Source organism: Equus asinus, chromosome 16, assembly GCF_041296235.1.
Source record: "Equus asinus isolate D_3611 breed Donkey chromosome 16, EquAss-T2T_v2, whole genome shotgun sequence".
Classification (NCBI taxonomy): domain Eukaryota; kingdom Metazoa; phylum Chordata; class Mammalia; order Perissodactyla; family Equidae; genus Equus; species Equus asinus.
The window spans coordinates 40,466,530-40,482,039 of record NC_091805.1 but is presented as its reverse complement, the minus strand read 5'-3'; the positions used below and the strand labels follow the sequence as shown (position 1 = coordinate 40,482,039).

At 37.3% G+C, this 15,510-nt stretch overlaps 1 protein-coding gene across 2 annotated transcripts in view; it reads left to right on the top strand.

Moving 5' to 3' along the window:
- The window catches only part of VAV3 (vav guanine nucleotide exchange factor 3), a 349,793-nt gene that overhangs the window by 293,065 nt on the left and 41,218 nt on the right, over positions 1-15,510 (top strand). For both annotated transcript variants that reach the window (XM_070486950.1, XM_070486951.1), the window contains one exon: positions 15,270-15,335. In XM_070486950.1, coding sequence (XP_070343051.1) covers positions 15,270-15,335 — 66 coding nt within the window. The remainder of the gene's footprint in view (positions 1-15,269; positions 15,336-15,510) is intronic.

Below are 15,510 nucleotides of genomic sequence, written 5' to 3'. Positions count from 1 at the left end.
TGGGAATCTGGTTGAGCTCCTGAGGGTAAAGCTCACAATACTGTGGGGTTTCCCCTGTGACTGGCTTCCCCTGGAGTTTTTAACTCTCAGGGTTGTCGGCACTGAGCCTCCAGCAGTTTGTCAATTACAGTTGAGGTTTTCCTACCCCAGCGCTGGCGCTGGATCCTACAGCAGTTTCTGCTGGTCAGTCTCTGCCCTGGTAAACTGTGACTCCCTATATTCACCTGTCTGTCTCTCTAATCTTAGGGGCTGAGGTTTGTCCTGTGCCCTCCCCTCTTTTATGGATCCAAGGAGAGTTGTTGATTTTTTCAGTCTGTTCAGCTTTTTACTTAAGACAGAGTGACACCCGTCAAGCTCCTTACATGCGGAGGTAGAAGCCCCAGTGCTCTTTTTACTAAGTTCTATTCCCTCCTCTTCTTTTTAGACAATAAGACATTATTATTTTTCATTTTCTCTCAGCAGCATGGGAGCACGAAGCTTTTCTGGTATGATGCTATAATGGCTTGGGAAACTCTCAGGAGAATTGTGGGAGAAATGAGAACCTTTGGATAATGAAATGTACGTGTATGTCTGTTGAGGGTAAGATATGTGATAGGAACAAGTAAGGCTAATGCTAGAACAGAGAAAAACAATTAGCACATTTATTTCAGATCAGTAAGTATGTATTGAGTGTCAGACTCATTACTCAGACACTGCTCACACTTCAATTACCAACTTCAACCATTGGTTTGACATTAGGTCTCCTGTCTTTAGAAGAACCATTTGTGCTTGCTGGCAGCTAACAGCATGATTAGATTTTCAGAGATATGTTAATCTAATATTTCTAATATCTAATATCTAAAGATCTAATATCATCTAATATTTCTGACACGGATGTAGCATGAGTCAGAATGTCTTATGGGTACCCCTAAGCCAGTCAAAGGATTTCAAGCCTTACTGGAAGGAGCAGTGACACTGTTAGAAAACCTGGACTCAAGTCATACATCCATAGCCAAAGAGCTGTAAGGTTTGGGTCAAGTTACTTCATTACTATGTGGCTCAGCTTCTACATTTGTTACATAAGAGGGGCTGGACCAGAGCAATGCCCACGACTCTGACGGAATCATCTGGGGACTTTGCAATCATGTCACCACACAACCCCACTTTCAGAGATTAGGATACAGTTTGTCTGGGTTGAGCCCAGGCTTGAATAGTTTGTGTAGAACCCTAGATAAATTTAATGTAAGCCATTGACTAGATGACCCAATTGGTAAGATTCCATGATAGTTATGACATTAGTCCCAGCTCACGATTTGGTCATTGATAGCAAACCAACTTATTAAGCACAGCTGTAAAATATGGGGTTACAATGAACTCACTACTATGGCTCTGAAAGTTACCAAATGAAGGGCACATTTTCATAGTATTAGCATACAATTAAAATATACCTGCCACAAACTTTACACTGAACTTGGTATGATTGGTTTCTCCAATTCAAAAGGTACTTCAGATTTTACAGTGTTCCCAGGCTGTCACAATAAAATCAGCTCTTGTTTTACACTGTGTATGTGGACGGTACATGGAAGAAACTGGCCTGAATGTGTACTTACTCAACGGCGTGATTTAGCATGATATGTTTTAAAAATTTCTGAACAAAAATCTTTCCTCCTTGGTGGGTCTAAATGTGTAAAGAATGTTGCTGATTTGATCCTTTGAAGTTGTGGGAGTCTGTAGGTGTGTTTGCAGTGGATCCATGTATATTAATTTGCCGGTTTTTATGTTTAGGAAAGAGTGCTTTATGGTTTGTATTCTAAAAGATGTGACTCCTGCACTGGGGATTTTTTTTTAATTGCTTCTGAGAAGATAATTTTTAAGCACCTCTTTTTGTTCCCTAACCAACTGTCTCATTTGAGATTGCACATAATTAGCACAAGAGAAGCAAGAATTTTTCTTTCCTGTGCTAGAATTTAGGAAATTGTAGCTCATTTTGCTGAGTGTTAGTTACTGACTGCCGTCTGCTAGCAGCGTCACCTTAAATAGATTACCTGCTCCGGGGGCATCAGTTTTATCATCTGTAAAATGCATACAGAATAAAATAAATAATATATGAAAGAGTTCTAGCACAGTGCTCATTAAACAGTAGCCCCTATTCGTCCATCCATGTGTCCATCCACCCATCCATCCAAATACTAATGAAGTGCCTACTATGTGTCTGACTCTGTGTTTCCTACCGGGAGGACCACAAAAAGGACAACTGGTTTCTAACCTTGTGGCCTTAATGATCTACGGAGTGATGAAAGCTCAGGATAGGTGATGCAGCTGGTTTCCACTTTGAGTTTTTTATTAAGGGTTTTTATAAATCATATTGTTAGAAATATATCTAGAGTGAAACCTGTGGATAAAGATCTGGAGTAGTTATTGGGATGTTACAGTGGCTTTGCATTTGAATTTCAAAAATGTCTTTTGTACCAGTTAAGAGTTTGGCTTATTTGGAAATGTTCAAGAAATTATTCTTTCTAAACCAAATTGTTTTCTCCTCTGTTTTTTCAAGTGAGCCACTTCACTCATTAGTGTAGAAAGTTGGGTTGTATTGTAGACTGTCGTGTTTTCTACATACTCTATGTCCAGAGAATACAAATTATCCTCCGCTATCTATCAGGAACTTTCTTTCTTTGAGTAGCTATCAGTCTAGTCTGTATTATTATTATAACAACAGTCATTTCTAATGCTATTGAAGTGGGTGGGCTATCTGCATTTTCATTATATCTTCTTTCAAACAATGAGTTGCCAACTGAGCTGTAAAAATGTTCTCTGTTCAATCTTCACATTGAACGGATTCATTTTGGCAGCTTTTTCTTTTCTTTGTTGTCTTCTTTTTCCTTTCTTTTTCCTTGAAAGTTCTATAAAATTGTCTTCAAGTGAAATGAATATAAATGAATATAAACTAGGAAATTGGCCATTTAGGATCCATTTCCTAGTGCAGGTGTAAGCCTAACAACATATTAAATGATTCTGAACATGTCATTGGACTGATGATAAACCTGTTGATTTTAGTTGTTGCAATATATGCTAATAGTGACTAAGGAGAACATCCTTCATATTAGAAACGTTATTTTCCCAGAAAAGATACAGATTATACTTATCAGAGAGGAAGAAAGGGCAAGAGAGAGAAACAGGCAAATGTAAAATCATGCCATGCCATCTGTGGTTTCTAATACAGAGCTTTATATGTATTTTCTTCTTAGAATAAAGCTCACGAAGCAATGAAGATCCTGTGTCCTATATCATGGGGTTTTATTTGCTCCATTGTCATTTATGAATACCCAAATGTTCCACAGGGAGAATTTTGTAAGCTAAGTGGAATCAAACGACAATTATAAGCAGTAGAACTGTAATCAGTGTGCCAAAAATATATATTTTTATCCACAATGAAAGTTAAATAACCTAGAAAATAGTTGTGATACTTCACACTTACAGATCATGCATCTACGTGATCTTTATTCTAAGGAGGGAAAATGTTTTTACACACATTCTGATTAATTCACAGAAATCTCCATAAAGAGGGTAAATTTTATGGTTTTAAAGGGCCAAATTTATCATCCATCTATAGAATGGCATTTGCAGAATTAGAATTAGACTGTCTTCCAGACTTCTGGTCTCCTAGTTTAGTTCTGTGTGTTAGACCATCCTACCTTTGTTTTAGGAGAGTCATTTATAATTTTTAACACTTCTAAGAAAAACACATTTTTAAAGGCAACTTAGATCTTTTTTGGTAGAACAATCAGGAAACAAAACATTGCTTTATGTAGAAGATTTTGTTTTTAAGTTTTTTTAACTCTGCCTCAAAGGAAAAAATTAAAAGCCAGAAAATAAGTTGACCTTAGAAAACTTGGGAGATTCTCAGGAGGAAAGAAGCATTCCTACTCACGTGGCTTCCTGAGGAAGGGAGTCTGGGGGAGGGGTGGCTCTTGACTTGGTCATGAGCTACAAAGTGTTAAATTCCCCTTTACCACCATCTTAACCCTCAAACATAACGGTCGCCAGTGCAGCAAGTTGACTTTTGTCTTAGTTTACCTTGTCAAGAATTTTTACTTCCCACATACCTGCTATATTTAGTGTTCAAACAAACAACAATCCAGGTGATTGCTTTTTACAGATGTGTTTTCCTCATTTCAATGTGGAAAAAAATGAAGGGTTCGGCTGAGGGGGACCTTTTTCATAGGGGACATGTTTTCTCAAAACTTCAGTCATTGATATATATTTTACCTTCTGCCTGAATTTTCCCTTTTACTCCCAATTTCTTAGCTAAATCCTTCTTTACCATCAAGGCACAATTCTGAGACCACTTTCTCGAAGGTCTTCTCTGAACCAAAGGGCTTCTATCATAGCACTCATTGTACTGTATCCTAATGGTCTATTCATCCTTCTCCCTGCCTGATTAGAGCGCTCCAGAAAGCTAAGATCCATAGCTTTCATCTCTTTGTCTCTGATGCCTAGAATAAAATAAGCATTCATTCTGTGGGTCTAGAATGAATAACTCTGTTCAGAGCTGCTGTTTCCATAATATGTTATTTACAAGTTTTCAGATTCATTGTTTATTAACTCAAATTACACTTTATGATGTTATTTGAAAGACCATTAAAATATTCATTCATCTTGTCAGATTTAAATTTATCTTGTTCTCTTGTAATGGTCTTAAAGCTCTTTAGCCTTCTATCCTCAAATTCCTTATCTATAAAATGGGGATTTTAATACTTAAATGACTCACAAGGGTGTTATAAGAATCATTGCAAGTAAACTTGAAAGAAAATTGAAAAGAAGAAAAAGTACATTTCTGTATAATGGATAATGATTTTGAAAGATATGCTTCATTTTTGAGAAGTGGGAAAATGATCATCAGTTTGGTTTTTAAAGTTTTTTAAAAATTTTATCTTCCTCGTATTTAATACGAAGAGGCCCACCAACATATATGGGCTCGTAGAAGACCACTCTGCCGTCCCAATTCCTGTACCAATTCTTGAAATTTCCTAATCAAATATTAAACATTTTACTTCATAATTAGACATAAAAGCACAAATGATAAGTTCTGAAGGGAATAGTTGATGTAAATAAACAGGGTCAAGTCCAGAGCCCTCTCCTCAGAGCAGGTTTGGATGAGGAAGGCGTAAGATACGTCAAGGAGAGTGAAGGAGAGTGGGAAGGAAACAGAGAGCCAGGGTTTACAGAAAACAAACTTTGCGGAGGGAATGGTTTGCTACTTGTGGACTCAACTCTGGGAACTATTGACCTTTTGTATGAGAGCCTTAGGGGATCTGCCCTATAACACAGGACCTGATGCAGAAACCCTCTGAGGGCCCAGGAAGGGAGGTCCTGTGGAGTGGAGTTAATAGTCTTTCCTCCCAACAGCCTCCCTGCAACTTTTGTAACCAAATCACTTCGAAGTATTCTTTTCCTTTGCCCTAGAGAAAGGTGAGACTTTTCCAATACTTTCTAGACCACACAAGAATATTAGCTACAAGAGAATTTTCTAAAACTATATATTTTTTTCTCCTGATCTAAAATTCAAGTGTCAGGCTGATCATAGAGGCAAATAAGAACACTGAAGACATATTTTAAGGAAAATCAGATCTCCTTTGTTAAGAAAACTGACTCCTGACACCAAAAGACTCATAGCTTTGGCATTATGAACCAGCAAGTACACATCTCTGGGAAGTATGTTTTCCCCAGTTCAGATTCCTACCCCAGGGCATTTCTTTGTGAAATCTCGAACTTGGTTTTTATCATGGCAATGATACCTTTTTAGGCAGTGCTGGAGCGAGTGTAGTTTTAAGGTGTTCCTCAGTTGACCTTGGCTTTGCATCTAAACTGCCTCTCACTGCTTGCCCATCCCTTCTATAAAATCAGAAGATGCCAAGGCAGAATTGAAATTGTGGATGTGGGGATAAAAAGCTATATGAAAAGGGTAGAGGCTTATTTGGTATTAGTATGTCCTGTAATCATGAGATCTTTGTTTTGACAGGTGTTTACCTCAAAATATTGAGTTAAATCAGGGTCCCTAATTACAGGAAAGGAGAAAAAGGCAGAGCATGACTGTAATAGAACAAGGGAGGCCCGGGAGAGATGATTATAGAAGATAATAGACATTAGTAAAGGCCTGTAAGAAACATTTTCCCTGGGTGATTGCCAACTGGCTTTGATTGAATAGATCATAAACTGAGTTTGCAGGAATGTTTCCAAGTGTACAGACTGTATTATGGGAATTGGCAAACCTCCTGACAAAGTGGGTGAGGTCCTAATTGTTAACTCTCAAGATGGGTGTTTTTGGTTAACAGTTCTTACTGTTACTTTGTCCTGTGTTTGGTACAGGGCAAAATGTAGGTTATAATGAACCTAGGTGAGGACACTGCTGTCTAAGTAGAAATTCAGACAGTGAAGTATTACCTCTTCTTTTCCCAATAGAGACTAATATTATTAAGGAGAAAGTTCTGAGGACTTCTGTTGTGGTCCTTTTTCTTCCATTATTTTACCACCACATAAGCTACGTTCTGCCATAATTACTAAGTTTGTGTCAATCACGGAATACCTTCAGTGGGCCATCAATCTGCGGTTGCATCTGATATGACTATTGATTTGATACAGGTTATTTCAATAGAGTGTGCACATGCACATGCCCTTGAGGCTTTAGGCCAAATAATTTATCAAATTATGACATATATTAAATTTTAATTATTCATGGTAATCTGAATTCCTAAAGAATGAATGAATGAATGTAACTGCTAACAAATCAATCTTGTGTACCTTGGAAAATAGAGGACTTCACACTGAGTTACAATGTAAGTAATTAGGGACCTGAAATGTCCTTATCTTCTATAAATAAGCGCAACCAGATTAAATTACTGATACATAGCACCGCTAATTAAGAATTTGTGGATCAAATAACTTCTTGGTAACAGTAACTAACTGGAGAACTGTAGGGACTTGGGGAAAATGCTAGTTTAAGCAAAGGACTTTGGTGGTAAAGGGGACCTCAGAAATCCTAGGGTCAAACTCTGTCATTTCGCAGATGAGGATATTGAAGCCAAGAAAGATAAAATGGCTTAGTGGAGATCAGAAGGCTAGGAATAGAACTCCAGGCTCCAACTCTCTATCCACATCAAATTATTACCTCATAGGTTTGTTTGTGATCCAAAATTCTGTAAAAATCTATAAAAATAACCAAAGCAAAAGCTAATTAAGGAAATGACGTTATCTGAATGAGATCCTTGAAGATAGTGGCCATGTTTATGAATTTTTAATCCTCTAGTACATAGCATAGTGCCTTGTGAATATTAGGAAGTCAGTATACTTTTCATTAAACCACTAGTTCTGTTCTTAGTAGAAAAATAAATTCTTTAAAAATGCCTACTGCTGCCATGTACATTTAATGTATATGGTGCTATTTTCAGAATATTCCCTTGGTGATTACTTACGATTAAAATTACTAAAGATAAGAAAACACTGATTAGTTATATGCGAGGATTAAAAAAACAAAAACAAATTTCTGTATTTTGGACCTTTGTTAAGCCTGGTTTATTTTCGGGGTTATATGCCCTCTTCCCAAATCAGATTTCTTCCAAGATGTGCTAGAACATTCTTCTTCTGTCCAGATTTTATGTTGAGTAACCACTTGGGATTTGGGGTACCTACATGCACATTGGTTTTTGCTTGCTGATTTTTTTTCCTTTCGTCAAAGGTAGTCTCTTGTTTACTTCACCAGAAAAACCCAGTTATAAGATTTTGATTCGATATTGCATCATGTACAATATCTCACCCAGTGAGACTGTGGAGAAAAAGCCTCAAGGCACCCATAACTAGAGTTCCTTTCCCTGCTGGAGGAATCCAGGAACCTCACAGAATACATTTTTTGGATAACAAGAAAAATGTTCTGCAAAGTCTCATTCTGCTTTTATATTCATCTCACATCCAATAAGTGTAGGAATACAGCTTTTGGCTTTATAGTAGGTTTTTCTTAGTGTACATTTCACAACTTTTAATTTTTTTTAGAGTTTTTGACACTTCCGTCTGCCAAAATTTCAGAGATGTAGTAAACACAAACAATTTTCTGTGCATTGGAAAAACCATCAAATATAATCGAGGTCTTTGTCATACATTTTGATGACTTGATTCAATTATAAACCCTTACAAATTGTAGATAAATTTAATTTCAAGGAGCCTAGACTAAGATGCAGCTTTTTTAGAGTTATTCAGAATTCTAAGCCTATGACAGCCACTTAACTACAAATGAACTATGCCAGGAATATGAGTTTCATACAGTCTTTTGAAAAATCTCATGAGTGTTTACTGTTTATACATTGGACAAAAGTTAAAGATCCTGTACTCTTAAGAAATGATAAAAGCACGTGCTTATGGTTTTGTTCTTGTGTGTGTGTGTGTGTGTGTGTGTGTGTGTGCATGAATATTTTGGAATCCATTGTAATGACCGACCATTTGGTGCAACCATATGCCATTATACTTGGCAAATTTTCAAGGTCTTCACTGGTGGAAAAATGCATATCTTACTCATCATATAAGAAGAAATTAACAATGAAAGAATGTGTGTACTTGCAAGAAAGCATTAGGACATTTGAGAAAAGGAATGGAGTATCTTGAATGTAGTATTTTCTGTTCCAGTGAAAGTTATATGAGAGTTTGTATTACTTGTGGCTTAACAAACTTGCCTAAATATAAGGAGGATGGTGGGATTATACATAGGACTAGGCATTTCTATTTTAATAACACATGAATAGGTCAACTAAAGAAAGAAAATTTAGAAGTGAAAAGATGGATTGAGAATAATCAAAAAGCAATATTGTGGAGAAAATAGAAAATTAGGTATTTTTAGCATTTAGCAAGTGCTTTCACACATGTTAATTCTTTGATCTTTGTAACACCCTGGTGATGCATGTGTGGCAGATCTTGTCACCATCCTTGTTTTACCATTGAGACTTGCCTAAGCTTGCAGTTTTTTATAGCAGAGCTGGGAATAGAATGAGCTCTTCTGATGCCACATCCCCTGTGTATGGTACTCCTTTTCTACGTTTTTCAAGAACTAGCACTGATATATATCTAATTGATGACAATGGTTACAATATGGCTGCTGCTATGATCACAGATCACTCCTTACCAATTTCAGAAAGTCTTTGTTCTAGTTTTCTCTCCTTTTCTAGTCCTTTGATTCCATTGCATGTACTCACAAAGCCTGTCAGAATAATTCCAAAGACAGTGCTTGCTAAAAGCTATCTATCTACCTATCTATCCATCCATTCAGTTAGTAAACTAATTTTTATTGGCCTATATTCCCATAATTCATGCCCACCCTGTATGTCATCTTCCCCACACACTCAGACTGTATTTCTGACAGTGAGAGAGTGACTGGGCAAGATGACAGTTGCTCTGGCCATTACCCATATGTGATAAATTGCTTAGTAATCTCCACAGCACCATCATGCATACATTCAGAGTGTTTAGGGCATTGTAACTTGGGAGAATTTCCAATCTTTCATAAATAACCATTAATCTGTCCCTTTTACATTCAGCTTTCCACATCTGTTTCAAATTGTTCAGTGCTATTCCAGGAGTGCATTAAAGCTCCAATCCAGGTGGCATTAAGGGGATAAATGAGCCACAGGGAAAAGATGCTCTGTATTTTTCTTAAAGCAATTCTTTCCCTTTTTACAAAGTTAGGAGTCAAGCAATTTCTGATTAAGATTTTTGGAGGATATTCTGTCATTTAAGCCATCCTTGTCTATGGGTTTAAAAATGCAATTTTAGCTCTACCATCCTAGCATACAATAATGTTTTTCTCTATACAAGTAGATTGTAAATATCATTTCTACCAGCAAATTTAAAGTAGTTTTAATTCATTATGATTCACTGTGGATTCTTTTTGAAGAAAAATGAAAAATAGTTAAAACCGAAGATCGTTTAGAAATAAATGTGTCTGAGTATGCATTAATACTTGAGATGTTCAGGAAGTTCAGAGAAAGTTGTCAATTTTAGTTTGAAATGTTTTTCTACAGGAAGAAATTTGCTTTTCAGGAAAAAAGGCATTATTATTGTATGAATTATAATTTAACGTTATTATGCTTTGTGTCTGCTTCAATTTATTTAATGAAAATTATAAAGGTTCATCTTTTCTTACCATATGCAGCCCGTAACTTGTTTTTGCAGGTACTTTCCAAAGAAAGTATTTTCATGAGAATGACCCAACCTGTACTGTTAGATTTACAAAAGTCCCATCACATAATAGAGAGAATGCCCTGCGGAATAAATGCCTATAAAGATAGCACTGTGTGGTACACTGGATGACACATAACTATGCAAGAGGAATGTTTTCAGGTTAACCTTGAAGATATTAAGGGGCTCACAAGAACAAACATCAGATAGGAGGATAACTAAAAGAAGATTCCCTATCTTTGGCATTTATAATAGGCATAAAAGAAATGACAAGTTGATTATCTGACGCAGAATAAAAATGCCCACACAGGGATGTAAAGGAGAAGGAAATTCAGCTACATGTCTCATCAAGGTTAGTAAAAATCTCATAGATTAATCATCACATAAAGTCCACTAAATCATTGGCTTTGAAAATGGTTTATTTCATAGCTACAGTCTGCAGTTCCATCCATGCGTAGGGGATTGACAGCTGCTCCACCCATTAGTATTAATGAATTATCAATGTACATCCCACACACATCCACCAGGGAACCAGAGACACCCCTCCTACACACTACTTTGGTTTTGAATCTTCCAAATGTTGTAGGATGGCTATTCCTTTAATAAGTGGAAAATCATTGACTACAGCACGTATTATCTCCCATAGCTAAAACTGACATCTCATAGGAATTAGTGAGGAAATGTAACTTTATTTATCAATTAAGATATGTTAAATTTTCTCTCACCTCTTTGTCATCTAAGGAATGCTGTGACCTTTGAGGAAATTTCACCTGCTCTGCTAGGGCATTTCATTAAGGAAAACACAAGTTAGAATGACCTTGGGAGTCTGCTTATTGAAAATTGCCCCCTCCTGAGAGACCTCTGCTAGTGTTCTTGAAATGTGGAGAGAGAGAACAAAGTGGTTTTGAAACAGTGACCATGTGTCCTGGTTTACCCATAATAGTCCCAATTTACACCTTTGGTCCTGGCGTAGTTATTAATCATTGCCCCCTCACTCTCAAAAGATCTTGGTTTGGACAGATCACTCTAGTTTTAGAACATTTCTTAAAAAACCATGGCCCCTTCCTCTACAGTCTAAGACAGTTTCAGATTCCATTCATGCCTTTCAGGTGGAACCCTTGGTTCTGCAAAGAAAGACACAAAAAAATGATGGATCAGTGCATACGGCTTTAGGAATGATAAAATTCATTAAAGTGTTTCCTACTCTTTCATTCTTTGTGCCTTATCACCTTTCTCTCTGTTTTGTGCATTACATTCTTCAGCACACACTCCTTATATAAAATATCAGGGATTGGTCAAACAGTGTCACTATAAGAATATTTTCATATAGAAATAGGCTGCGTAAAGCTTCTCAGTCCATTTGTGTAAAAACAAAACGTGGTATATTTTATTGTTTTCAATGAAGGGGAATTTAAGGTCGCACTACTCATTGACATGGGACTATCAGATTGAGAAACACCTCAAATTACAAACATTTATTAAGTGCTTACTATGTGTCTGGCATTCTGTTATAAAAAATGATGAAGACTGGGGCCGGCCCGGTGGTGCAGCGGTTAAGTTCGCACGTTCCGCTTCTCGGCGGCCCGGGGTTCGCTGGTTCGGATCCCGGGTGCGGACATGGCACTGCTTGGCAGCCATGCTGTGGTAGGCGTCCCACGTATAAACTAGAGGAAGATGGGCACGGATGTTAGCTCAGAGCCAGGCTTCCTCAGCAAAAAGAGGAGGACTGGCAGTAGTTAGCTGAGGGCTAATCTTCCTAAAAAAAAAAAAAAAAAAAAAGATGAAGACTTTGTCCTGGATTTCAAAGAACTCACAGTCTAGTAATGGAGGACATCATGTAAAGTAATAATTATACGTGGCATATGTGTTTCTAAAAGCACGTGAAGGTGCGATGGGAGAAAAGGGTGAGATTAAATCTGGATCTGCAGATTGAGGAAGGTTTTATAGACGAGATGACAGAGGAGGTAATGTGTGAGCCAAGTTTAGGCAGAGGAATAGAGTGAAAGTATCAATCTATATGAGGGGCCCTGTGTCAATTTTGTTCTGAGGAAATAGGTGGTATTACATTGGCCAATATGCACTGTCACAAAAATATCACTGCTGCTCCTGAACTCTGCATTCCATAGATTAAGACCGTTTGTTCTTTTTCTGATGAAGAATGGAATTGACAGTTCACTATTCTTATAATAGCCACAATGTTCCCATTTGTTGGTATGTCTTCAAATAGAGTTTTGAAAGACCATTATAAAGCTCTCTTAGACCTTTCCCCTGTAAAACAGACTTGTTCCCTTTCCTGCACTCTCAGAGGTCTTACTTTAGTTTTTTAAAACAATCAGCCTTATCCTTTTCTCTTCTGAGCCCCTGTTAGTGTATGGTTCCCACCAACACACCCTTGTATTTTTTGCTCAGGTGGCATTACAGTGCATTTGTATATAAAGGTCTGGCTAGTCATATTGTCCCCAAATATCATACTTACTTACTTATATCTCAGTGTCATGCTTAAATGAAGGAATGAAAGAAACACTTCATTCCAACCTCATAGTCACTGAGCTGTCATCACTCTCTAGTCTCTGCTTCTCCTCCCTCTTTGTGGTTCCTTCCTGACTTCTAGTTACACTAATTTCTGTAAGTCCTATCTTCCATCTTCTTCTCTCTTCATTTGCTTCTTCCATGACAGTCTTGCTCCTATGATTCCAAATTTCCCCTCTGTTTGATTGTCATCTAAATCTGTGTTGTCTGTTTGAATGGATTATATATTTGCCTCCACCCTTGACTTTTCTCCCAGTCTAATTCCCATAGTCTTCTCTTCCCATATCTAAGCCACAGGCAAGTCACAAACACTGTAGTTAAATAATGTCCCTAGCACCTGTTCCCTCCTCCGGTCCCTCTTCCTTTACTGTGATACCTTCCTTACCATGATCTCTAGTAGTATTCTCACCTACAAAGTCACGCCCATCTTTAAGCCAGTTTGCACATGGTTCCCAAGTTAATTGTTCTAAAATACATAACCCCTTTACTGAAACCCCATCACCAATGATAAATTCAGATATCATAGTCAAACTGATCCTTGCCACCTTTTGACTTTCTTTCCCATTGCCCTCCTTTATGAGTCTTGTGCTTGTAGAGAGAGGCAGTGCAGAGGTCTGAAGTTAGAATATCCAAATTTGAATTCTGGTTCTGTCACTTGCTGGCTCTGTGATCATGGGCAAATCATTTAACTTCTGTGTCTCATTTTCCTCACCTATAAAATGGGGATAGTAATTGGACCTCTTACAAAGCATCGTTGTAAGGGCTAAATGAAATACTCAGAGCAGTGTCTAGCATGCAGTCGGGGTTCAATAAGTATTAGCCATTATTAGACTCCATTGAAAGGGAACTATTTGCATTTCGTATGCACATCCTGTAATTTCCTACCCCTAGTGCCTTTCTCATGCTCTATTTTGTTTTCAGAATGTCTTCCTCCATTTCCATCTCTATTTATTTAAACTCTGCACAGTTTGCACTCAAGTGCTCCCTCTTCCATGTAGCTTTCAGGCAAACCCCCAAATATTCAACCCATCTTTCTAATTCTCATAGCCTCTCCTCTGTACCTCTCTAACATTAGTTAGCCCTTTCTACCTTGTAGAAATCAACACATAATTAATTATGTTTAGACATATCTTTGCTCTGAAAATATGGGGGCAAACAGGAGCCATTTTATGAATGTTTGCATTTTCCTCAGTATCCACCCGAATTAATATTAGAATCTGTATTTGTTGAATAAATGAATGAATATTCCACTTGTTCACTTACTTTTCCCCTGATAAGTGCAATGCAGTTTTAGAACCTTGCCAAAGTGAATATCTTCTCTTTGCTTGGTTATCTAATTGATCTCCCTCTCTGTCCTAACCCCCTCCCCTTTCCTTTTCCCCCCGTTTTCCTACCTCGGACCCTTCCCTCATTTCTACTCCACTTCCCCTCTTGCTTTTCCATGTCCCTCTCCCCTCCTCCCTTTTTTCTTCTTCTTCCTCCTCATCCTTTTCTTTAATTCTGGATTTCTACTTCTTAAAATTTTCTCTATAAACTCATAGCCAAGCCCTTAGGCACAAAGGGATACTGCTTCAAGAGGGAGATGTTTTCTGATCATTTTTTGTTGCTTTTCTTCGTCAAAAATAATAGAGCATGTAACATCCCATCATAGTGCTATTTACTCATCTGAGGTACTAAGACGGAAGCAATGGTTAAATAGCAAATAAAAGTAAGCCCAGTTTCTGGACGAGGAGAAGTAACCTCACAAGAACTTTTTCATTGCATGTTCTGTTTTTGCAGTATATTTTGAGTATGGTTTGTCTTTCTGGACTGGGAAACAATTGTAGGGTTAGTGTCATGAGATTTTTTTTTTAAAGAGAAATTTGACCAAGGGTCTCCAAGAACAAATTCTTAAGTGTTTTTTGGCCATTTTGTGCTTAGGTGTTCCTTAGTCTGTTAATTTCTTTACTCTTTTCTCATTTACAATGCCATTTTGCATTATAATCCTTTCCTCCAGCATCTTAACAGTCCTCTTCCCTTAATCAGTATCCGGTTCCTTTCTCCTAAATCTGAAAGCCATCTACAACATCTTATCATACTATGTTTTCCATTTCCACGTCTTGGAATGTCTCTTGTCTTGTTGGAAGAATGTTCTCATGAGTTCTGTTAGAGATGCGAATAGCAACCATTTAAATCAAATTCCTGATTAATTATGAGCCTGCACAGAACCAATGTGATCTACTTGTATTGATAAATATAAGATTGAAAGAATGTGCTGTTGATTGAGGAATGTAAAGTTAGCGAAATTGAGTGGTAGATTAGAAAGTCAAACTTGAGTTTTTATTTTATTACCATGATCTGAAACCACATGTAAAGTTTAACAATTTTAACACCTCTCTGCGTACGCTTCCCTTCCTGAGCCATACCAAGTTAATGCTTAGGACTGGATACCACGTGTAAGTCAGTCTGAGAATCCTGAGTAAAACACCATGTGCACAACATTATGGGATTGTCGTTTGTGGTAAATTTGTTCTCAACATTGGCATTTTTTCCTTTTTCTAATTTAGGGTAGAAATTTAGCATCTGGAGAGGTTGGATTTTTTCCAAGTGATGCTGTCAAGCCTTCCCCATGTGTAAGTATGAGTCTTTTATTTCTTTCTCATTTTGTTTTGTTTTTATTCTGCAATTAATTGTGCAAGAGTGTACAAAGGATATGGGTCTGGTTGCTCATTAATTTTATTATTTTCTGAAGGGATCGTATTACTTCATATTTGAGTGTTATGGCCTTTATTACTAAAATTCCAAAAT